This window comes from Coenobita brevimanus, chromosome 27, assembly GCF_032717465.1.
Source record: "Coenobita brevimanus isolate Jiangsu-jjx chromosome 27, ASM3271746v2, whole genome shotgun sequence".
In the NCBI taxonomy this organism is placed as follows: domain Eukaryota; kingdom Metazoa; phylum Arthropoda; class Malacostraca; order Decapoda; family Coenobitidae; genus Coenobita; species Coenobita brevimanus.
In genome coordinates this window covers 14,531,527-14,555,652 of record NC_136980.1, presented here as the reverse complement: position 1 = coordinate 14,555,652, position 24,126 = coordinate 14,531,527, and the positions used below count along the sequence as shown (strand labels likewise).

The 24,126-nt window shown below is 41.2% G+C and overlaps 1 protein-coding gene across 1 annotated transcript; it reads left to right on the top strand.

Moving 5' to 3' along the window:
• Window positions 1-11,689: 11,689 nt before the first annotated feature.
• On the top strand, window positions 11,690-12,448 carry LOC145394458 (uncharacterized). The gene has a single exon (XM_080268317.1). The coding sequence runs from the start codon at window positions 11,690-11,692 to the stop codon at window positions 12,446-12,448; it is 759 nt and encodes a 252-aa protein (XP_080124443.1).
• The last annotated feature ends 11,678 nt before the right edge of the window (window positions 12,449-24,126 follow it).

Below are 24,126 nucleotides of genomic sequence, written 5' to 3'. Positions count from 1 at the left end.
GAATGGGGTGAGGTAGGTGGGTGTGTAATGAGAAAATGGGTACTTAGGGATTAGGTCTATTGAGTTTACAGTTCATGGTAGGGCTACGTCCATGTGGGAAAGTAGTTCCATCGGATGTATGTCCCTGGGGAAGTTGACCCAAGCAGGAACATGGGTTAAATGGATGAAAATCGGTCCATGGGGAAAATAGGTTCATGGAAGGAAATAGGTCCCTGGGATGAAATGGGTGCATGGGTAATACAGGTCCAAAGGAGGAAATAGGTCCATGAGTGAACATTGGTCCATGAATACAATGGGTCCAAGGGGCAAAATAGATTTATGGAGGGAGAATAGGCCCGTGTGGGAAATATCTCAAAGAGCAAAATATCTCAGTGAGCAAAATATCTTAGTGAGCAAAATATCTCAGTGAGCAAAATATCTCAGTGAGCAAAATATCTCAGTGAGCAAAATATCTTAGTGAGCAAAATATCTCAGTGAGCAAAATATCTCAGTGAGCAAAATATCTCAGTGAGCAAAATATCTCAGTGAGCAAAATATCTTAGTGAGCAAAATATCTCTGTGAGCAAAATATCTCAGTGAGCAAAATATCTCAGTGAGCAAAATATCTCAGTGAGCAAAATATCTCAGTGAGCAAAATATCTTAGTGAGCAAAGATTCATGAAGAAAATCAGTCAATGGGCAAAATAGATCCATAGGGGAAAAGAGGTCCATGAGAAGTGAGGTGTGTGAGGAGGTTCGGTGGAAAAACAGGCCTATGGAGTGAAACAGGACTCTAAGGGGAAAACAGGCCTATGGAGTGAAACAGGACTCTAAGGGGAAAAACAGGCCTATGGAGTGAAACAGGACTCTAAGGGGAAAACAGGCCTATGGAGTGAAACAGGACGCTAAGGGGAAAAACAGGCCTATGGAGTGAAACAGGACTCTAAGGGGAAAAACAGGCCTATGGAGTGAAACAGGACTCTAAGGGGAAAAACAGGCCTATGGAGTGAAACAGGACTCTAAGGGGAAAAACAGGCCTATGGAGTGAAACAGGACTCTAAGGAGAAAAACAGGTACATGGAGTGAAACAGGACTCTAAGGGGACAAACAGGTACATGGAGTGAAACAGGACTCTAAGGGGAAAAACAGGCCTATGGAGTGAAACAGGACTCTAAGGGGAAAAACAGGCCTATGGAGTGAAACAGGACTCTAAGGGGAAAAACAGGCCTATGGAGTGAAACAGGACTCTAAGGGGAAAAACAGGTACATGGAGTGAAACAGGACTCTAAGGGGAAAAACAGGTACATGGAGTGAAATAGGACTCTAAGGGGAAAAACAGGTACATGGGGTGAAACAGGACTCTAAGGGGAAAAACAGGTACATGGAGTGAAATAGGACTCTAAGGGGAAAAATAGGTACATGGAGTGAAACAGGACTCTAAGGGGAAAAACAGGTACATGGAGTGAAATAGGACTCTAAGGGGAAAAACAGGTACATGGGGTGAAACAGGACTCTAAGGGGAAAAACAGGTACATGGGGTGAAACAGGACTCTAAGGGGAAAAACAGGTACATGGAGTGAAATAGGACTCTAAGGGGAAAAACAGGTACATGGGGTGAAACAGGACTCTAAGGGGAAAAACAGGTACATGGAGGACAATAGGATCAGGAAGGAAAATATGTCTATGGGGAAAATTTGTCAATCAGGGATTAGATCCAAAGGAAAAATTAAGTGACTGAGGGGTTGACACCTAGAGGCTGTAGCCGGAGACGGGTTTATGTGCTGGTATAACTATTAACCAATACTCCTACGACAATCCCACCTCTGTGACGGAATAACCAATACTCCTACGACAATCCCACCTCTGTGACGGGAATAACCAATACTCCTACGACAATCCCACCTCTGTGACGGGAATAAGCAATACTCCTACGACAATACCACCTCTGTGACGGAATAACCAATACTCCTACGACAATCCCACCTCTGTGACGGGAATAACCAATACTCCTACGACAATCCCACCTCTGTGACGGAATAACCAATACTCCTACGACAATCCCACCTCTGTGACGGGAATATCCAATACTCCTACGACAATCCCACCTCTGTGACGGGAATAACCAATACTCCTACGACAATACCACCTCTGTGACGAAATAACCAATACTCCTACGACAATCCAACCTCTGTGACGGAATAACCAATACTCTTACGACAATCCCACCTCAGTGACGGGGACAATGGAAGGGGGCGAGACCACGCCTATCAACCCACCCGAGTATCAGTCGTCACACGTAAAATTTCGGTGCACATCGACCCCTTACTGCATAGGTACTTGTCTTAGCTGCCGTACCTGAGGATAAAAAGAACCAACGTGCAAAACATATCAAACAAGGAGAGGCCTATGATACCCCTGTCTCAAGTAGAATAAGATCCCCAGGCCTATCAGGTTCCACAGGCCTAAGTCGCATCCTAGGTGACGCGCCAAGGTAATCACTAAAAGCTAGGGAGGCTGATACGTGCCGGATATCTTAGTTATTAAAAATGTGCTGATGCCTCGACTTGTTGCATCATTTACCATACTTAACGTGACATGTTGTACACCACACACACACACACACACACACACACACACACACACAGAACCTCTCTCTCCATCAAATGCTTCTCCTTAATACTGTAAATTCAGCTTCAGTTTCTTTACCCTGTTTCTCAGAACTTAACGATAACCTGTTCTTGCAGTAGCTGCCGCTTCTACACAGCGCGGAACTCACAGCTACGTTGTCCTTCTTTCTTGCCTTCATGCTGATCTCTTTCCATGCTGTGTATATGCAAGGAAGAAGGAACCAAAGGCCAGAAGCCCGCAAATCGTTTCTTCCAAGAAAAAAAAAAAACAACAATAGCAAAGAGAGCCAAATTCAACATCGTTCATTTCTAGATGCCTGGACACACTGCGTTTGAAAGACTGGAGATCATAGGAAGTAGGAGATACAGACAGGGAGACAATTCCAGAGTTGACCTGTTGCATAAATGAAAGACTAGAAGTAACGGTTATTTCTTGCATTAGAGAGTTGGACAGAAAAGGAGTGAGAGTTTGCTGCTAGACGGGTGCTACGCGCCCGTCATAGAGGTGGGGTGATGCATGCAGACAGTTCAGAGGGGCAGTGGCCATGGAAGTAGCGATAGAAAAGAGATAAAGATGCAACAGTGCGGCGAAGAGACAGAGGTTGAAGCGAGTCAGTAAGAGGACAAGAGTTAATGAGACGAAAAGCCTTTGATTCCACCCTATTGAGAAGTGCTATACAGTATGTGGGGAGCCTCCCCACACATGAGAGTTGTACTCTACACAAGGGCGGACAAAACCCCTGTATAGAGTCAATAATTCTGCAGGGGTAAAGAAAGAACGGAGTCGGCTTAACACACCTAATCTCTTGGAAGCAGATTTTACAAGAGATGTAATATGATCTTTCCAATATAAGTCCCAAGTGAATGAAACCCCAAGCATGTCCAAGGATGCTGCAGAACTAAGCTGGATATTATTAAACATTAGTGGGCATACCTGTGGAAGATTTTGTCGGGTTGATAGGTGTAAGAACTGAGTCTTTGATACATTAAAAACAACAATATTATTTTTACCCCAGTCAGAGATACGAGACAAGTCAGACATTAGGTGTGCCATAGCCTTATCCCTAGCTTGTTGAAGTATCTGTTGAGATGGACGTTGCAGGAACCGAATGGAAAGATGAAGGGTGGAGTAATCAGCATATGAGTGGAAAGGGTTAGATGTACAGCTTAGGTCACTGATGAATAAAAGGAAGAGAGTTGGTGATAGGGCAGGGCCCTGAGGAACACCACTGTTGATAGATCTAAGAGAAGAACGATGGCCAGAAACCGTACGAGGGCAATTTGGAAATCAAAGATTTATGCCAGACTCAATCGAAAGCTTTTGAGATGTTAAGTGCAATGGCAAAGCTTTCGTCAAAGTCCCGAAAGGAGGATGTCCAGGAGTATGAAAGGTAGGTGAGAAGATCGCCAGTGGAGCATCCCTGACAGAACCAATACTGATAATCAGAAAGAAGGTTGTGATAGGAGAGATGCTTTAAAATTTTTCTGTTAAGAATTGACTCGAAAACTTTTGAGACATAAGATGTTAAAGCAATTGGACTATAGGTAAAGGGTAGGGAATGGTCACCCTTCGTTGGGACTGGCTGAATGAGAGCAAACTTCCAGCAAGAAGGAAAGGTACAAGTTGACAGATAGAGGTGAAAGAGTTTACCAAGGCAGGGTGTAAGCACAGAAACACAGTTCTTAAGGACAACAGGAGGTACTCCATCAACCCTATATGCCTTGTTAGTATTGAGGCCAGTGATGGCAGAAAATACGTCAGCTGAGGAAATTTTAATGTCAGCCATAAGGAAGTCAGAGGGGGGAAGTAATGGAGGAACAGCACCGGAATCGTCTAAGGTGGAATTGGAGGAGAAAGTCTGAGTGAAGAGATCTGCTTTATCAGTAGAAGAAATAGCTACAGAGCCATCAGAGTAGAAAAGGGGAGGGAAGGATGATGAGGTAAAGTAGGTTTTTGGCAAGGTGCCAGAAGGAGCAGGAAGAATTCGAGTTGGAGAGCTGAGAGCATTTACTTCGGATGAAATTATATTTAGCAGAGCGAAGAACAGACTTAGCACGATTCCTGGCAGAAACATAAACAAGATGTGATTCGGGGGTGGTATGGCTCTGGTACCTTTTATAGGCCCTCTCCTTGTTGTGGACAGCATTAGAACAAGCCTGATTAAACAAAGGCTTTCTTGCATTAGTCAAAGGATATAAGAAAGGAATGTATGCTTCCATGCCCGAGAGAATAACCTCCGTAATGAGCAAAACACACTCAGGTGGCTCTCGGCCATGAAAGAAATAATCATTCCAGGGAAAATCAAAGAAGTACTGCCTGAAGGCCTCCTAGTCTGCAGCTCCAGAGTGCCACAGTCGACGTTTCTTTGGAGGGGCCACAGGCCGTACCGGAGGGATAGGACGGGTTAAGATAAGGTTGTGATCGGATTAGCCCAACAGAGAGGAAAGATTAACAGTGTAAGCAGAAGGATTAGTTGCAAGGAATAGGTCAAGCTCTCTCCAAGGCGGTCAGGGATACGGGTAGGGTGCTGTACAAACTGCTCTAGGTCATTAAGGATAGAAAAGATGTACTCTAGGCTCGTTCACCAGGTGGATCAGTGAAAGGAGAGGAGAGCTAAAGGTGGTGGTGAACATTGAAATCTCCTAGAATGGATATTTCAGAGAAAGGAGAAATGGATAGAATGTGTTCCATCGTGGAAGTAAGATAGTCAAAGAATTTTTCATAGTCAGTAGAATTAGGGGAAAAGTAAACAGCCGTAGATATATTTAGTCGGAGAATGACAGGAAAGCCGAAGCCAGAGAGCAGAGAATTCAGAAGAATCAAGTTCAGGAACACGAGAGTAAGATAAGTCGTTGAGTACGTATACACAACAACCACCTTTGGCTTTGAAATGAATAAGAAGGATACAGAAATTGGCTGCTGTCAGTTGCCTCAGACAGCTGAGTCTCGGTAAGGAAGAGAAGGTAAGGTGTAGAGGAGGATAGGTGGTGCTCAACAGAGTGAAAGTTAGAGAGATAGAGTTAGATAGACAAAGCTAGCTAGCTAAATGGACAGATAGATACAATATATAGATGGATAGATATTTAGGTACAGATATAGACAGATATATATAGACAGAGATGAGCAGACAGACAAACAGATAAATTCATTTAATACTGAGGTGAATGAATCGCAAAGTAAGAACTGGGAGTCACAGTTGTGTTTAAGTCTTTTAATAAATCCTCTCTCTCTCTCTCTCTCTCTCTCTCTCTCTCTCTCTCTCTCTCTCTCACACACACACACACACAAGAGATAGCAAACCTTTCTTAGTCACAACAATGATTTATTACCCATTTTCCTCGAACTGGCGCAGCGAACTTTTTGATATGACGTAACATTGCCACGCACGCAAAGGAACATGAGCGAAAGTAGGAAAATAAGCAAGACTTCAGTACACGAAATTCCCAAAGGTAATAATTCCCCGTCTGTCACAAAGACGAATTAAAAAGTTGAATCTAGTGAGGGACCTGTTTTATTGGTGGTTTTCTCATGTTTATCTTTATATTGCGGAAATTATACAAATGGTGTGTGGAGCAGGTTAAAGCATCACTCTCACTCAGCACTGGGGAGAGTCAACATGCAGGACTTCCTGACTCTCATCGTCTCACCTTTCGTCCTGCTCCTGCTCCTGGGCACGGCCTCCTCTCTGCCTCAAGTCGACCCCAGCATGCTTGACTCACCTGACGAAGGAGTCGATAATAAAGTACTGAATGTCGACTCGGGGGTCCCAGTCACCCCATTAGTCTTTGAAGGCTAGATAAGCATATGACAAATAAGGGGTGTGTATAGAAAAAAAAAAAAATCTTATAACTAATACTAATTCATACTTTTTCCTTTTCAGGTTACACTATGATAGTCTCTATTATCCTTTCACACTTTCCTATAAAATGTCCACGCCAGTTTTTCTATACTGCTTGGTGTTCTTTGTGACTTTCCTGCCGGCTTCGGCTGGAGTGTTTGGAGGGCGGGGGAGAGCCTTCTTCTTTGCTATCCTTATCTCATTCTAGTAGTTCAGTTACTCTTCTAGGAGCTGCCTAGCATGGGCCAACTGGCCTATTGCAGTTATCCTCTCTTCTTATGTTCTTATGTTCTTATGTATTTTGTCCTCTAAATGTAGACATATAAAAAGGAAAAATGTAAAAAATATTTTATCCTCTCGGAGGCTTCTCCTTTTATGTAAAAAAAAAAAAAAGTCTATGCTCTCCATTTTTGACAACTTAGTTTTTGACCATCTCAGAAACAAACGTTCGGGGGTAACCCCCCCCCCCTGGTCGGACCTTCCCTGCATGTTATGGAGCTCAGTTGATTGACTATGCTTTAGCCTACATATAGCTTTCTGTAGCGGATTTTTTTTTTTTTTCTGATGTGATAACTGTGTGTGTGTGTATACCACTGACTTGCTTTACTAGCCTTAATGTCTTGTGGATTTTTTTCCGGGTTGAAAACAACTGTGTGTGTGTGTGATGGCTTGCTCTACTAGCCTACATGAAAAGTACTTTGCTATGGATTTTTTTCCGGGATAATAAAAACTGTGTGTGTGTGTGTGTGTGTGTGTGTGTGTGTTAAAATAGGCTTGGGCAAATGCACTTTTCACGCTCCCAGCCTCTGTCGCTCGCCTGGGAAAGCTTACTATTTATAAAGAATCTTAGGGAATTTGCAGGATGTCTCCACAGCAGTTATCACAATCAGTATAGTTTTTCGCAATTAAATATTTAATTACGTTGTGTAATGCTTGGAAGATCTGGTCGCTATACGGTATAAGTGATGATGGTTAGGCACGTAAGGTAGAAGCAGAAGTCTAGAGGTTTCAACAGTCACCATTTCTCTGGGTATATTCCTGATGATTCTCCCCCATTCCTACTCTCTCTCTCTCTCCTGGATTCTAGATTCTACCTCACCCCATTTTAAGGTGAAATAAACGGCAGAATGACGATGAATGATTAATAACAAAATTGTGAATATGGAATCTGATGCACAATTTAAGCTCAAGGAATTTTGTAAATACGTGAACTCGAAGCCTCGCATCAGAGAGATGGCGCCACCGGAGAGAGAGAGAGAGAGAGAGAGAGAGAGAGAGAGAGAGAGAGAGAGAGAGGAGGGGGGCGGGGCACTAACCATACCAGCCAATCATACGCTGCAAAAATGTTCCAATGATACTGGCCAACCAATGATGTTTACTTATTTTGAAACTCGATCCTCCCCGTTCCAACTTTCCTCCCCCTTGTTCTCTTTTCGCAATGCCTTCAGTCTGAGTCTTGGTTTGGTCACGTAGGTTGGGAGAGTAATATATATACGATTATTTTTTTTTTTTTATTGTTTTAACGGCGAGACAACTTCGGGACGTTTTTCGAAAACATAGTGTGCTGGAAGGCAGAGGAAGTCTCAGGTACGCCGTTATTAATTTTGTATTATTTTTGCGTAGATCGAGGCATAGTAACGGTAGTTGTGCCCAGGTGCATCTACGTTCAACATGAGCCCAGTGAACTGGTGGATAGTTTTCCTCCTGCAGTTCACTGTTCTTCGGGGAGATAGTATTCTGTAATAGTGACCTAGACGAGGCGTTTGTATAACCGAGCAGTGGCGTTGCCCTGTCCTGTCCAACGCAGTGAACAGCATAACTCGGTAGGCAGGAGGACTGTCCAGTAGTGTGATATCAACCACTCCGATGTATTTTTTATTTTCTGGCTACCTTCAGACGACTATTCAGCTTGGGGAAACCCCTTGGAAGTGTGGGAGGTAATGCATCCAATTCGAAAGTCCTAAGCTGAAAATGGGTCATCGTATTGAAAGGGTTTTGGTAATTTTTGCCGCGTCAGTTGTTTTTTGCTTAGTACAAGGACGCATACAGTAGTAGTTACCGTACATTTTAATCCCATCAGTTTGATGAAGTTAATATCCACACGTTTGTATTCAGCTAAAGTGTACAATACGTTAGGGGTCCATGAAATAAAATTTGTACGAATGTAGCAATATTACATAATATAATTCGTAGCTGGATTGAATTAGTGGGAATGTAAATTACACTTCGTTATTATTGTTCTTTAGTGGATGGCCGTCGTGGAAGGCTATTATTTCGAATTTACACCCATTTGACAACCTATAAATACAGTAATAGGTCGCCACTTGGAGAGACCCAGTTCCCTCTGATGATCAGTAAATGACTACATATGTTGAGACAGGCCTGCTTACTTTTGAAAAGTCTTAAGTCAGTGGTATAACTTACACGTGGGTTAATGCACTTGACGCATCGATCGCCACAGGCCTTTGTGTTGTTCAGGACTCGAGGGAAATGTGAATTGTGACTGTAAGGGTTTATATATTTATTAATTGGGGGAGGGTTCAATATAGTAGGTAATCTTTTCGACCAAAAGGCTTTCTACCGCTTCTCAGCGAGTTATTTAGCCCGTACCATATCACAGAATTCTCTTTGATACCGGTACTACTACTATTTTTTTATTTGCTCTACTGTAGATATATACGAGATTATTAACTAAAGAAATACAGATATAAACCAGTACGGTAAGAAATGGGTGCTGTACCCTTCACCTAATCTGCCCCAGATTTCTCTTTTGCAGCTTATTTAACAAAATAAGATAATACCTACTACTCTACGTCCTTTCCATAAGACTTTTCATGACTAGCGCCATATTATAGTGTTATCTCTTACAGCTCAGTGTTCTCGGTGGAGACATTGTTATTTTTGGCCGATTTAGAATAAAACAAAAATAGTTAAGATCCCTTCAGTAACGAGAACACTTGTAACCCTAATCTGTACCTTAACTTGGACTAAAGCTGCCATCTCTTCACCTTGAATGCTGAGTTGATCACAGGAAAACGGTGTTAGTCACAAAGAAGTGCTATGGAAGGGATGTAGAGCCGTAGTATTGCCATTATCTGCCACTGAACAACGTGAAATAAACTGCAAAAGGACAGAAATCTGGATTAAGTTAAAGTGAAAGAACTTCAGATGGCACAACCAAGAACTATTCTTGTCATTAACTGATGCTTTTTCCAGTCCATTGTACTGAAATCCCTGCACATTAAATATGTTATAAGAGAATAGTGAGATGCAAGTCAAGATAGATAGTCAGGAAGGTGCAGGGAAGCCGTATAATTTGACGAGAATAAAGAGTCAAAATAACATGCAAGTTAATGGGTAACAGTGTCCTCCATGGCTTGCAGTAAACACCAACAGATTGGGTATTCAGTGGACAAATACTTCTGCAGTCACCGGTATGATGTAAACAAACCATATTCTCTTCCATATCACTTCCTATGATCTGTTAATGAAATAGTTAATAAGTTATACACTAAAGTGTGATAACAGGAACGGCACATCCTAAAATACACTCTTATATTCTTCACTTAGCTTGATCCAAAATTACTGGCATTCCACCCTAGTCCTTAATTCAAACAATGTATTGCTACAATGTGGTCCTGATCAAGTAAAAGTGCTACGCACAGGGTGTAAAGCCGCAAAACTGTCTTTTCCGGCACCAGGATGCATGAGAAAAACTTCTGTGGTACGAAAATCTGGAGTATGAAAATTAAATTGAAAGGAGTATAGTGGGGAAGCTCCTCCAGCCCCCTACCTCTAAGTTAGATTTTAGGTTGGGATAATTTGGAGTGGTAGGTGGGGGCGCTTGCCATCCATTCAGTCGATGTAGTGCAGCACTCTTATGACTGGCCTTTCCTCTCTTCCCTCCTTTCCTTCCTTCCTCTTCTTTCTTCCTACCATCATTTTCTGTCTTTTTCCTTTATTCTTTCCTCTTCCTTCTGCTTATGGGTGAAAAAGTAACAAGCCAAATGGCTTCCTGTACATCAGGAAACCATTTACTACGCTGGGTGGTAACCATATAACCAAATTATGGCGCCTGGTGGTTTAGTGGGTAATCAATCGAACTGAGCTGCTGTAGGTTTTTATCCAAGGGGTGGTTAGGGTTTATTACTCACATAATGCCACTCAGGGATAAGTGAGACTGGTCACTTTCATTTGAAATGACAGGACCAACTTGCCTAGCCCCGGGCTCCTACGCTTCTCATGGGGGCAACACAGGATTAGATGATTATGATGATGATTTGACCTAATTAAGTTAGGATAGGGTAGTATAGGTTAGAATAAGTTAGGTTAGGATAGATTAGACTATAATGTTAGATCTCAGATTCTGGTGGGGGCTCAGGGTAAGACTGTGGCAGTTCTAGATGGTTAAAATCAGAGGGCCTGGGGGGCAAAGCCCTTGTTAGGATAAGCCTGGTTTGGATCGGTTTTTAGGCCAGACCGTTAGGTTTCTGTATATTTGGACTTCTGATGCACTGACGCGTCCCGTCGGCAAGATCGTATAATCGTTGCGTTCACCAGGTAAACAGGCGAACTGGGGGGCTTCCTGAAATATCCCCAATAGGTATATATCACTGAGCTCTATAGAGCTCAGTTGTGTATGTACTGTACACTTTTTGTAGTTTAGAGTAAACAGATAATTTGCATACAAAAATCAAATTACTTTCCTGGAGATGACAATTTAAGAGTTGTAGTTGCTGCGCCCTTATGGTAAAGTATGTAAACTTGCGTACTGGTAGGTAAGTGGATATGGATCTGTATTGATTAATCCTGAAATGTAATTGATTTGTACTATAAAACCCGCAATAATAGTCGCTAGATAAGAAATCTAATAAGGGATGTAAGATTGCCAGAAACTCCACGTAAAGTTGCACTCGTATTTAAAAAAAATTTGAATCTAATCGAACATTCGCATGCGTTAATTTCACTGCGTTAAGAACCGTATGGACAATAATATGATTTTTTAAAAACCATTTAAGACAATAAAATGTTAATTAGATTATCAGTCATTATAAAAACAAGCTGTTATTTCTGAAATGTAGACGACTACTACAATCCATAATTATGTGAAATAAAGGTCGACTGGTAAAAATAACCAGCTATCACCTAGGTTATAAAAGGCGGGCATCTGTTGTTTACGTGTCACTTCTTCGTTAGCGTCGACTAGGTAAGAGGCACAACGTTTGTGCTGCTTGCTTTGTCAAAATGGACGCTTGCCAGGAGTTCGTGCGAAGCCTCTGTGTTTCCCTTAAAGTGAAGAACGTCACTGCAAAGAATTTTAGTGACATTTGTGCAAAATACAGTGTTAAGGCCTTGGGGAGTGGGGCGCAGGGTTCCTGCCGTCTTCTGAACGGAAAAGATAAAAGCTACGTTGTTAAGAATTACAGTAACAGCGGTTTAACGGATATGGCTACAGAGGTAAGGGTTTTGAGCAAAATTAAAGATGTAAATGGTGTCCAGCAGTTGGTAGGAGTATGTGTGGAAAACCGAGCTTTATTGACAAAATTCGCCGGTCAGTCTATTAACACCCAGAAAATTAACCAGCATTCGCTGATGACGATTCTTCAACAGTTGGCCAAAATAGTTGACGAGATCAATTCCCTGGATATTTACCACAACGACCTGAAGTGTGCCAACATATGTGTGCAGCGGACTGCTGCTGGACCAAAAGTTACAGTCATCGACTTCGGTCTGGCCACCACCGCCTCCAGCCCGCTGTTGGACGAACCCATGGGTCCCCGTGAGGCCCAAAAGTATCCCTGGGTTGCCCCTGAGGTGCTGGCTGGGGAAAGCAGCTCGTCGGCTTCGGATACGTTCAGTGTGGCGTTTGTGGCCCGTACATTATTCAACGAAGCCAAGCTGACGATGCCATCTCGACTGGATAGCTGGGTTAACGATGCCCTGTCCCCTAACCCAGTGGTCAGACCCACTCTTAGTCAGCTGATTGATGTTCTATCACAGTGAAAACACTTGCGGTGTATTTTGTCTTCGTTACCAACACTACTAGCATGGCTCCATCAGCTGAACACAACAGTGAGGGGTTGGCCTAGTTATCCTGTGGTCTGAACCACTTTTACTCAGTTATTTAAAGCTCTGCCTCAATAAGAACCATTCCATAGTGTTTGAATGTTTACATTTTAACCCTAATGACTGCTAGGATGGCTGCATCAGCTGAACACAACAGTGACGTGTTAGCCTGGTCATCGTGCGGTCTTAACCACTTTTACTCATTTATTTAAAGTTGTACCTCAATAACCACCATTCCACAGTGTTTTGTTATTTACATTTTAAGCCGTACGATTCATAGGATGGCTCCATAACAGCACATCCTGCTGTCCGAACCTTCTTCGAAGGAACACTGTCTTGCAGCGGTGAAGAAGCTTGTGCATCCCAGTGATCAGTGGGGCTATACTAGACAGGTGCTTCTCTGCAATGTCTGCTTGCATCCCTTCAACTCTGCGACGGGTGCGCAGCTCCCGTCTAGCAACAAACTCTCATCCCTTTTCTGTCAAACTCTAATGCAAGAGTTAACCCAGTCCTTCATTTATGCAAGTGGTCAACTCTGGAACTGTCTCCCTCTGTATTTCCTACCTCCAATGATCTCCAATCTTTGAAACGCAGTGTGTCCAGGCATCTCGAAATGAACGGATCTTGAATTTGGCATTTTTGTATTATTTTTTTTTCCTTGGAAGGAACAGTTTGCGGGCTCCTGGCCTTTGGTTCCTTCCTCCTTGCATTAAAAAAAAAAAAAAGAAAGAAAAGTCGGCAGGACCACTGTTAGGGATCAGACTAAAAGTGTACTCTTCGCAGTAATTACGTGAGCCGAATCTACGAGATATACCCACTCAAGCCTCGATGACAGACAATCCATAGTGTTCTGGTGCAGTAGCATTTTTTTTTTTTTTTTTTTTTTTTTTTTTTTACAAGTTGGGTGGTGACAGTCATCAAGGGTCAGTCTGAATAAAGAAATACTTCATGCAGTTTGATGTGGGCTTACCCAGTTTGTTATTGCATTGGTGTTTTGTCCTAGTAACTGCAGGTCAGTTTTGACATTTTGCTTGACTGGCTTTTTGTCAGGTGGAAAAGTCCTCTGCTAGTATCATTAATGGATTAACGTTTCATTTAGAGTACAAGTTAATCATGCTTTCAAGGCCTGATAGTTACAGAGCATAAATTTTTAGTAAATTAGAGGTTTAATTATAGTGACCACAAATATACTGTATCACAATAATTCATCGTTGTATAGCTACACAAATTGTTTTTCTTGTAATAGTATGCTGCAGCGCAGCCAGTGACGTGGAATAAAGTTTGAAAAGAAAAAAGGAGAGAAGCTGCAGAAAATTTCAAGCACAGCATAACCATGATCCCATTATAATGGAATGGTTAGGATCTAAATAAATAATAACTACAGAGTGTAACTTTCGAATAATCACCAAACCGTAGGTTACATCCATTCATTGAGTGAGGGGCAACTTTCATCACAGTGGCTACCCAGTGAAATGAATCATGTATTCATTTACTTATTCAGGAGAAACTTTCATCAGAACGCAGGGAGTCGTGTATCCATTTACTTATTCAGGAGAAACTTCATTCAAGTCAAATGATGAGTCGTGCATCCATTCAGTCAGGTTTTCAAGAGGACGTAATGAACGTCAACTAGAACACTTGTGTTTATGTAAATGTTATCTACAGAAAGTATAGTCCTTAGGTATAGTCATAGCTGAAGTATATCCAGTGTTCATTAGAACTGGTTTTAATGAAAGTTGTAGAATACTGTAATAATAGTAATATCTTCTAGGCTAAGTACACAAGTTATACGCAGATGGCAAGTCAGTAATTGACAGTAGACTTTGTAATCATGACCATGGTGGCATCAAAAGAAAAACTTTTGTACCCGTGCCATGTCATTGTGGGAAAAAGTAAAAACAAACATCAAACAGTTTTGACAAAAACATTGCCCTTAGATACGAAAATGAACGGTACTATGTGTGTATAATTTCAACAGGATTGAGATTTCTAATGCTAACTGGCAAAACTCATTTATTGTAGTGAAAATAGTTAAGTGTTGAGAAGTACCGGTATGCATATAATTAAATTCAGACATAAACAGTGTCACAAGTAACGATCAATTTTCATCTTTACAGTATAGGCTGACCATAATTCTAACACCAGATTCTATTTAGCTGTGCCAAGCCTAAAGTGCATGATAGGGGTTATGGATTTATATCGGTAGCCTGTTAACTACGTTTAGATTATTGATGATTTTATTAGTTTATTTGTTGCGGGATGGGAATGTTAAGGGGCAGTTCAGCTGAGGGAAACCCCTCATTGTGCACGGGTTAACTAAAGGAAGTCTGTCGTGTTTTGATACATTTGTCATGAGCAGAAAAAACAATAAATTGTCAACGTGTAGTAACAATAAATTGTGTAATTCGTCATATAATTCAAGGGGAGAACAGTTAACTCGATCTAGACGCCATAACAAACTTTGCAGTTCGATAACGTACTTTATATTCAAGCTTCAGACGATTTTATCTGACTGAGGAGACATCGAAATTTGAGGGGTTACATACAGCCTTCATTAGCGCTCAATTAGAGATCTTTCGCAAGTAGCATGAAATCGTCTAGGAATAGCCTGATTAAAAAAAAAAAAAAAAAAAAAAAAAAAAAAAAAAAAAAGAGGATATGAAAGAAACACAGACTAGAGAAGTTTTTATTAAAACTTTGCCAAAAATCGCCGCCATCGCTCTAACATGAATGCTCAAGTAACAATGAACTTAACACACAGCATGATGGTGGTCACGAAAACGTCCTATGAAAATGACATAAAGCTGTATTATTGCCCTCTTCTGCAACCGAAGTAACGTGAAAAAATCTGCAAAAGGACAAAGATTTGAGCCAGGTAGTAAAAAGAGTGTAGCAAACATTTTGCAATCTGACTCGTAATACATTTCAGCACTTGGACCTGAAAATTTGCTGTGTGCCATTTACTAGAAATAATTTTCAGCTAATTCATAGAAAATGCCTTTAAAGGTCATAATACACACTGTTGTTTCAGGGAGTATATCCGTCACCTTTTTCTTAATTGCTCGTCTACATTTCAACACCGCCTCTCGGCATTCCCCTTCCATTCCTGACTATGGCGGCCCCCACAGCTTACTAATTTCCTAGGTGACTATCACTGTTTCTATTTTCGGTGATGTCACTTTTACTGCTTTTTGCATCGTACATCTGAGAAGCCTTTAATTATTTTCCCCGCTCCCTTCTGCCTTAGTGTCATACAGCCATATTATGGCTTGGTGCTAGTTCTTCATTATTCCTTACTTCAGGGAGTGATATTTATTTGGGGCTTATATGTACTGTACGTAAATGCTTATAATTCTAACACTCTACGTGCGATGTATGTTTTTCTGCTGTATTATCCTTTTTTCTCGTGTAGTATCTTGTTTCCTTAAGGTGTTTGAAATTATACTTAGTAGCTATGATCATTTTTTGCCCCATGTATGAGTCACTCCCTTTTCCCCCATGTGCCTTCCTACTTGACCCTCAGCCTCAACGGTCCCGAGTGATTGGGCTTGTACTGAATGGTAAATAAAGATTATAAGCAAAGAAAAATAAAATGCATAGAAATTTAAATTTACCACCTCACCACGATGACATTTTGGTCCCTTTGGAGCATTCGTTCATTACATACCCCTTCCCGACATTCGTTGGGTCTGACAGACCCATTTTGGAAAAAAAAAATGAAGAAGCACATTTATAATCAAACTGTAATGGTTCTGAAGAAGTACACAAAATTTTACCTCTCAGCTTTAATCTAAAACCCCAAATAATTAAAAGAACACCTACTTCTTCAGGGGTGACCAAAGAAAAATACGAGAAATGGCAAAACTTTTAGAGTACAAACTACGGTAATAATCTTATAAGACTAACACTTAAGACTTATCCTTCGCTTCACAGTCTTACAGGATCCTGAATAATCTGCTGTGGCCGCCACAACCCTCTGGCACATTCATTTACTGTGACAGTCAAAAAAAAAAAAAAAGTGGGGGGCCATATTTTGGGTGTGGTACCCCCCAAAATGGATATATGAGAAAAGCCCATAGAGAGAGCCAAGCGACAGAACCTTCTCTGACCACTACTAGACACATACTGAATGTACCGTACTGGATTCGGAATGGGCAGCCGCGCCTCCCCTAAACCCATGCAGTTATTACATGATTTCCATAGCGCTGGATCTCATACACCCAACGAATGTCCAGAAGGGTTAATTGCTACACTGAGACGATTTCATTCAGCCAGTGATATTATTTTCTAAGTGGATGGCTTAGCTAATTAATAGCTTTAATGAATCCTATCACTACCAAGGTTCATCAGATTAATAAGGGCTGGTGGTGGCATGCTCAAAAATGAAAACAATGTCACGGGCTTTTTTTTTTGGGGGGGGGGGTCATAGACTAGAGAGCCTTGTACGATACTACACCTCCACATGTCACCACTTAGGCGCTGACAACCACCATCCATATTGAATACATGGTAGGGTTGTCTCGTACAGGATTGGTGTATCGGCATTACTAAGAGGTGTTTTTACTTTTTTTTTTTTTTTTTTTTTTTAAGGAAATTCAAATCCTTGAACTGCTACTCAAGCCACCTCTCTACTGACTCTGCTACTGCCATGTTTTACAGTATATCGATACGCGCTTTAGCTGCTATAAGAACTACTGAATGCATAAGTTTGTTGGTGTGCAAAATTGGTTTATGGATACCAGGGTTGGCAAAAAAAACACTTTTTAAAAAAAAAGCCCAACCCACATGGAGTTTTCGGGTTTTTCACAAAATTCCCCCCAAAACCGGGCAAAAGTGGGTTTGTCAAAGTTTACCTTAAATTTAAATAAAATAACGTTTCCGCTATGCATAATTATGAATAGCCCAATAAAATCTTATTTTTCACACAGTTATTTGAATGAGGGAAATGAACACAACCATGTTTTGACCTGTTTGGCTGTTATCCTTGGGCTGCCTGCTACACAGCAAAACATGCTTCAACATGAGAGGCTTGAGAGCACTGCACAGCTCATGACTCAAGCACAAGCTGGCAAAGATCAGTTCACACTACACATTAGTAGAAGAAGGAGTTATTTGCCTTGCTACTCTCCTTTCTTTGGTAATTACATACTTGCATTTCTGAATCTTCTAAATAATTATTATTGAAAATTCTGTTGCATAAGTGATTTCACACATTATCTTAACAGTAATAATAGCTTTTGGTAACCAAATATCTAAGCCTATAAAATACATCTATTTTAAACAAAGCAACGTTTATATTTCTTTAGAATTATTGATATTCGGTAATGAAATGAGACAATATACAGTATAAGTTAACTCCAGTAATGGTTACTGTTATATAACAAATTTGCCCCACTTAATAAAACTAAAAACCATATCTATCAAAAACAATTTTACTCAGTTTTAAAACTTTCAAAATTAGAGACAGGTAGTGCTGGCTGTAAAGTTTGTATTCACCAGATGAAAACCAAGGAAATTTACCTTGACTTCAAGCCACATACTACTAGGATTTTTTAACCCAATCTTAAGCACAGGTGTCATGTTTACACTCATTTTGTAGGAAAGTGTGACCAAGGTATTAGTAAGAATGAAGAAATTGAGTGCAAAATTTCTTGTTTATTTCAGAGATCAGAAAAATTCCTCGCACAGCTGGTTGTGGTTGGGAAAAAAAAAACAAAAAAAAAAACAGTAAAGTGGGTAAAAGAGTGTTTTTTTTTTCAAGTGGGTTTCACTGAAAAAACTCGGGTGGGTAAAACCGGGTTACCCACTTTGTTGCCAACCCTGATGGATACGTATTTCATTAAGCGTTACATTGAGTAACCCAAGTTGCTCTCTCTCTCTCTCTCTCTTTCTCGTGTTTGTGCGGTGTACTGTAAAGTGTCTGTTCTCTCCGATGCAAGGAGAATATATTTTCACACGTTTGGTTCTTAGCAGGATTACTCAGAATCTAAAAGAGAGATTTGGACCAGATTTGGTGCGTAGATAGCCATGCCCCAGGGAACAATCGATTAACTTTTGGAACCAATCAGTATCATATAGATTTTGGATCTGGCAAACACCTTTCGCGAAACCCAAATCATTGGTGAGAAACCTTAACCCATTATGAAGAGTGGTTTGTAAATTAGGTTGCCCTTGTCGGAGAGATGCGCTCCAGTGAGTGCCCCTCTAGTTCCGTCTGTGGGCATGGGTACCGTACTCAGGTGTTAGAATTCCTTCACAACTAATTCATGTGTTATTCCGTAGGGGGTGCATGGGCAGGCTATGTGCAGTTCCTGATATTCCTCAACGACCACCAGTTCACCAGGGAATGTTCAACAGGCCGGAGTTCCAAGCGAGATCCACCTGGAACACCTTTATGTTTCTCCAGTCTGAAGCCATGGGTGGGTTTGGACACTTCTTTGCCTCACTTTCCGCAAACAACGTTCCTTGTCATTATCTTCATCTTTTCTTCTTCTTCATTAGAATCATCATCGTTATTATCATCGTCATCTTCATCAACCTGTACGTCTCTTTCCACCTTAGGGTGGGGTAAGTTAGGTACCGCGCAGGAAACAAGGAAGGAGACACACAAAGTAAGGAGTATCGTCTACAGCATGCAAGTAAAATGTGCCAGTCACTTGACACCATTCATACCTTAACTATATAAACATATATTAAAGATATTACTTATAGATGCACTTTCACCTGCCAGATAGTCAGTCCGCCTACTATGAAGTTAAAGAAAAGCTGTTACACCCCTGTTATGTTCCCATTTGTGCATAATTCATTCACCTAGCTCGACCCCCCCGCTCCCGTAAATTTCCAAATCATCATCATCATTTCCCCACCTTTGGATAGGGTAAGGATCCAAAATACAGGGAAAGGTTAAGTACGAAAGTGGGCGAATCATCAACAGCTTGCCCTAACGCAGTGATTGTTCACAGGCATAATAGCCAGCAGTGGTCTGGTGTGGCACAGCAACAGGAGGTTCACCCTGAGGCAGCTGCGTAACCTGGGGTATGGGCAAGTCTAAGCTGGTGGTGACCGTGCACACACAGGCCACGCAGCTGATGCACAAGTTTAATAAACAGGAAGGCTGGCATCTGTGCTTCATGTTCTCTGTAGGTGTCAGCATTATATATCTTTTCTTATAGTTGGAGGTGAGTTTCTACGTGATGTTAGTCTCAAACTTCATAAATGTGGAAACCGTTTACAGTATATAACCTGAAACCATTTTGCCAAAATTAGATTCCATGGGCCTCCTCTGTTTTGGATGATTGCTGAAATTAAGTTTCCATAAGGTGATGACAGTGTACAGTATTAGAGTGCACTTTAATAACTCCTACACCGTATGTTGATGTGGAATTATCTGGCAGATAGTGAATGGATGTGCCAATATTATATGCAGATGGTTAGGCCTGTGAGATGGGCCCAGGATTCTGGTTGTTTGAATGATATGTCAGTAAAGTGTCTGTCCCATTACACTGTGCATACTGGTTATGATTCTCCCTCTAGCATGCCTTTTTTTTTTTTTTTTTTTTTTTTTAAGGGGGGGAATGTTATCTTGATATAGGAAAAAGAAGGAACAAATGTAGAACCATTTTACAAAGTACTCAGTGAAATGGGTCACACACTTATTCGCTTACCATATCAGTCCGTAGAATACTTGGTTCTGTTTCTTAAGCATAAATCTGCCTTGTATGCTTATTTGCAGTGTCTTTGTAGACTGTATGCCATTTTTCATAATGGATTCAGCAGCCACAAAGAATGGTGACTAGACTCCTTTTTTTTGCATTCATATTGTTTAACTGTAAGAATCTGTGTCTTTCCCTTTACGATTTTGGTATTAACCGTATTAGGCTGCTGCGATGACATGTTTATCTCCATTCTGATGAGGCTATCACGAGATTTTTATTTAACTTAGGAAGGATCTCTAGCAGTGAGTGAGTTAATTAAGGCAACATATAATACCTTCATTTCAAAAAGTCAGCACTAAGCTGAAGAAAATCACCTGTCAGTGATGATAATAAAGTAACAAGTAACCAGGACGTCATCATCTTGAAAAAAGTTGAAAATACTAATGTTAGTTTGCCTCAGTTCGCTATTCTTTCACAGCATTCTAATTATTGTATTTGCTGTCAGCGTTTCGAAAAATTTTTGATAGCTCTCCTATAATTATACAGTAGTTACATTTTCTGTTTCTGGATCCTGCCTTTCCATGACCCTTATCCAGTTTCTGAGAAGTTACTTTGCATATTACACCTTGTCATATATTCTGCTATTTTAGCCATACCGATACTGACAGTTTGCATACATAACATACTATCAGCGTGCCGTATGCAGCAGGAAATTGGTAAGGAATGAATACGAAAGAGCCTGTTTATAAAGAGCAAGGTTACATAGCCAATTGATGATGATAAATGTATTACCTCTGTCTTCTTTGTCCCTAAGTGTTATCCATCTTAGCGGCAATTAGGGTTGGGGTAATGATGATGATAGTTGTCTTTCCTTTGTGTTTTGTGTTTGTTACCAAATCTACCTTTCTTGAATGAAAATTAGGGTTGGGGTGATGACTTTCCTATTTTTGTGTTTTCTCCTGTTGCTGAAGCAGCTGAATCCCACTTCACCATGCCTTTTAGGTGGATATTAGATTAATTTTGGATCCTGCTTCACTCCATCGTGAGATGGAAAAACCCATCATGATGATTCTAATTACGGTTTTCTCACCGCCCACTGGCAGGTTTTCACTTCCTGCTGTGTACCAAGGTGAACATCTTAACCAGCATCTCGCTTCCATCCACCACAACCTCCACTACTGGCACCACCCACACCAGTTGCTGATGAACGCTAGCCTGATCAAGATGGCAAGTTACATTTGAAAAGGTATGGGAGGGGGATTAATGCCCTTTAGAATTAGCTAGTCTCTCTTGTTCACTATTGTAACATTACCTGTGCATCTTTTTTTTCCCCCAATATAAATGACAGTATGCTGACTTAAGGTGTCGGTTATAGTGACCAGTAGGCAGAAAAGATCCACCACTAGGGACAATCTTTTTTGTGTTGCTTAGGCTGCTCTAGGTTTGGTTTTTCATCTGCAATAATGCCCGATATTGTGATGCCAAGGATAGGGCCAAAGGAAGCCAAGATTATCACCGAATAGTCGCTGGAGTCCGTGTCACATCGGCAGCAGCAGCATCCTTACTTCATATTCTCACTTAATGATGGAATGAGGTAGGGTTCAAAAATCGTGGAAAGGGAAAAGGGAAGTACGATAGAGAACGAGCATACTCACAATCATCCATTCATTATTCAAACAAACAAGAAATATAACTCTACCTCAGAGGGGTAACCAGTTGCACATTATTTAAAAGTTATTTCTTTAGTTGTGTGCTTCACATTTGTTATCAGAGCCAGTCCGTCGCCTGTCAGGTTAAATAGTTGCCCAAACCTTGTCATGGTGCTCCTCCGTACTTATTTCATCCAACTATATCTGTTCTTTAGTCTCGCCATTGTTCTATGTTTCGCTTTATCCTACCATTCCACCTTACCCTCCCAGGCCTTCACCTACGTCCAACTCTGCTCTCTCTGTTCATTTAGTCTTGGTATCTTCTGTACTCCACTCTCTTACACAATGATTTGCCCGATCATGCCACGTTGGTTTCCCGCGCCTCTACTCAACCTTAAGACTCACTCGTATACCCTCCTCACCACTGTCTACATCCATTCTCTCCATACGACCATACCATCCAAACTCTCCTCAGCCCTGTCAGCAAGTTTTCTTACTTCACGTCTTTCACGAATCGCCCTTTTTATTTCCTACTGACTCCTCCAGCAGACCTCCTTATCCCACATCTTTAACGAGTTATATTAGTTCTAATCCTCTTTCCAGGCCGGCGTCACTGGGTGGGAAGGAATCAGGTCAGGATGGAGCAGTTTATCATCGCCACAACACTGCTTCAGAGTGTGAGCTTCGCCGTCCCGCCAGGCAACACATTCAGCTTCACTCCATAAGCCAGAGACCCCTCCAGTACAGTCAAAGACAAAAGTCGTGTCGCGGTTTTGTCCGAAGATTAAGTGCAACACTTGAAACTTTAAGAAATCTCTACCACAGTTACATGTTCGTTGTTGGCTAGCCTGACTTGCTCAAGCTTCATATCTGCTGCTGATGGGGTGACGGTATGAATGAACCCATGAAATTCCGAAGTCTTAACACCGACTCACAAGAACTACTGAGTTCGAACTTCGTATGAGAGACGAAATGCCAACGGTTAGGCGATGATCACCTGACATTTCATCTTACGTCTTACCACAAAACGCCAAGTAGACCTACTATACCATGGTATGGAGAGATCAAGCAACATGCATCCAGCTAATAGTAATATGGAGGTGGCATGATCTTCCTTTATTTACGGGAAACTGATCCTGAACAGAAAGCTCAAACACTTAGTATAAGCTTAATCATAGAAAGGTGGATTAGGATTTCAGGAGGAAGGCACAACGGAGAACCGTCATCGTTCAAGTCGTCCTCGTCTTACCACACCACTGTAGGACCAGGAAATAATCACAACGATGAAAGCAACACCCGCAAGCAGTGCTTGCTCCGTATGAAACGAAGTGAACTTAGAATGAAGCACACGGACAGTTGTGCGTAGACTTCGGTCGTCTGGTTTATGTGTTCGAGCTCGCCTGTGGGATCCAGTTTGCCAGCCACTAAAAGAAAAAAAAATAACTATCACAATAGAATGTCTCTGTTCTCATGTGTTGAATTCTACTGTATAGTGAATTTTGTTTTCCAGCACCGTTAAATAATGTCCCAGGTCATAATTATCAGCTTAATTAGCTAATTTACAGATGGAGAACTGACTTCCGAACACCTACTTAGCTTATTGAACTGTAACATTGCGAATGTGGTAATAAAAAATACAAGATCAGAAACGCTTCATAATTACTAAATAAAAACAGCAGTCAGAACGATTCAATAATTATGTAGATTAGTTTCATTACAAAAAAATTATATGCTGGCATCCACAGGCCGGTCACCTGGAACAAATGACAACTCAAGTCAGTACTACCAACCAGTCGTTCGACACAAAGCAGCCCTCTCCAAAACTATAGTCTTTCAGCAGATATTTTCACCAAATTTCACGACACGACATTTGTCTTTGTACACACACAAGTTTGAAAGATCTATCAGCTTACCTTCAAGATTTCCCACCTAAAGATTGAGTGAAAAAGGATCCAGAAACCCGGAAGAGATAGTAACAACATAGTAATGTGGGGTAAGACTCATTCCCACATCAATCAGGTCCCCGGAATCCCGTCACTCACACACACACGCGCTCGCGTGGGCATCACATCCACCAGCCATAATGTCGATCCGTCTACTATCGCGTCAAAAAAAAAAAAAAAAAAAAGTAAATCCATCTGATACCGTAGCTACACAGTATCAGGCAGTAACTTTACAGAACACAGTATTTGTATAGTATCATAGATTACTGATAACTCCAGTAGCTATAATGTCTATTTTGTAATTTGTGTAATATATACTTTGTGTGCTTAAAAAATCGAGCTAAAGTGGCGTTCGCCTTTATATTTAG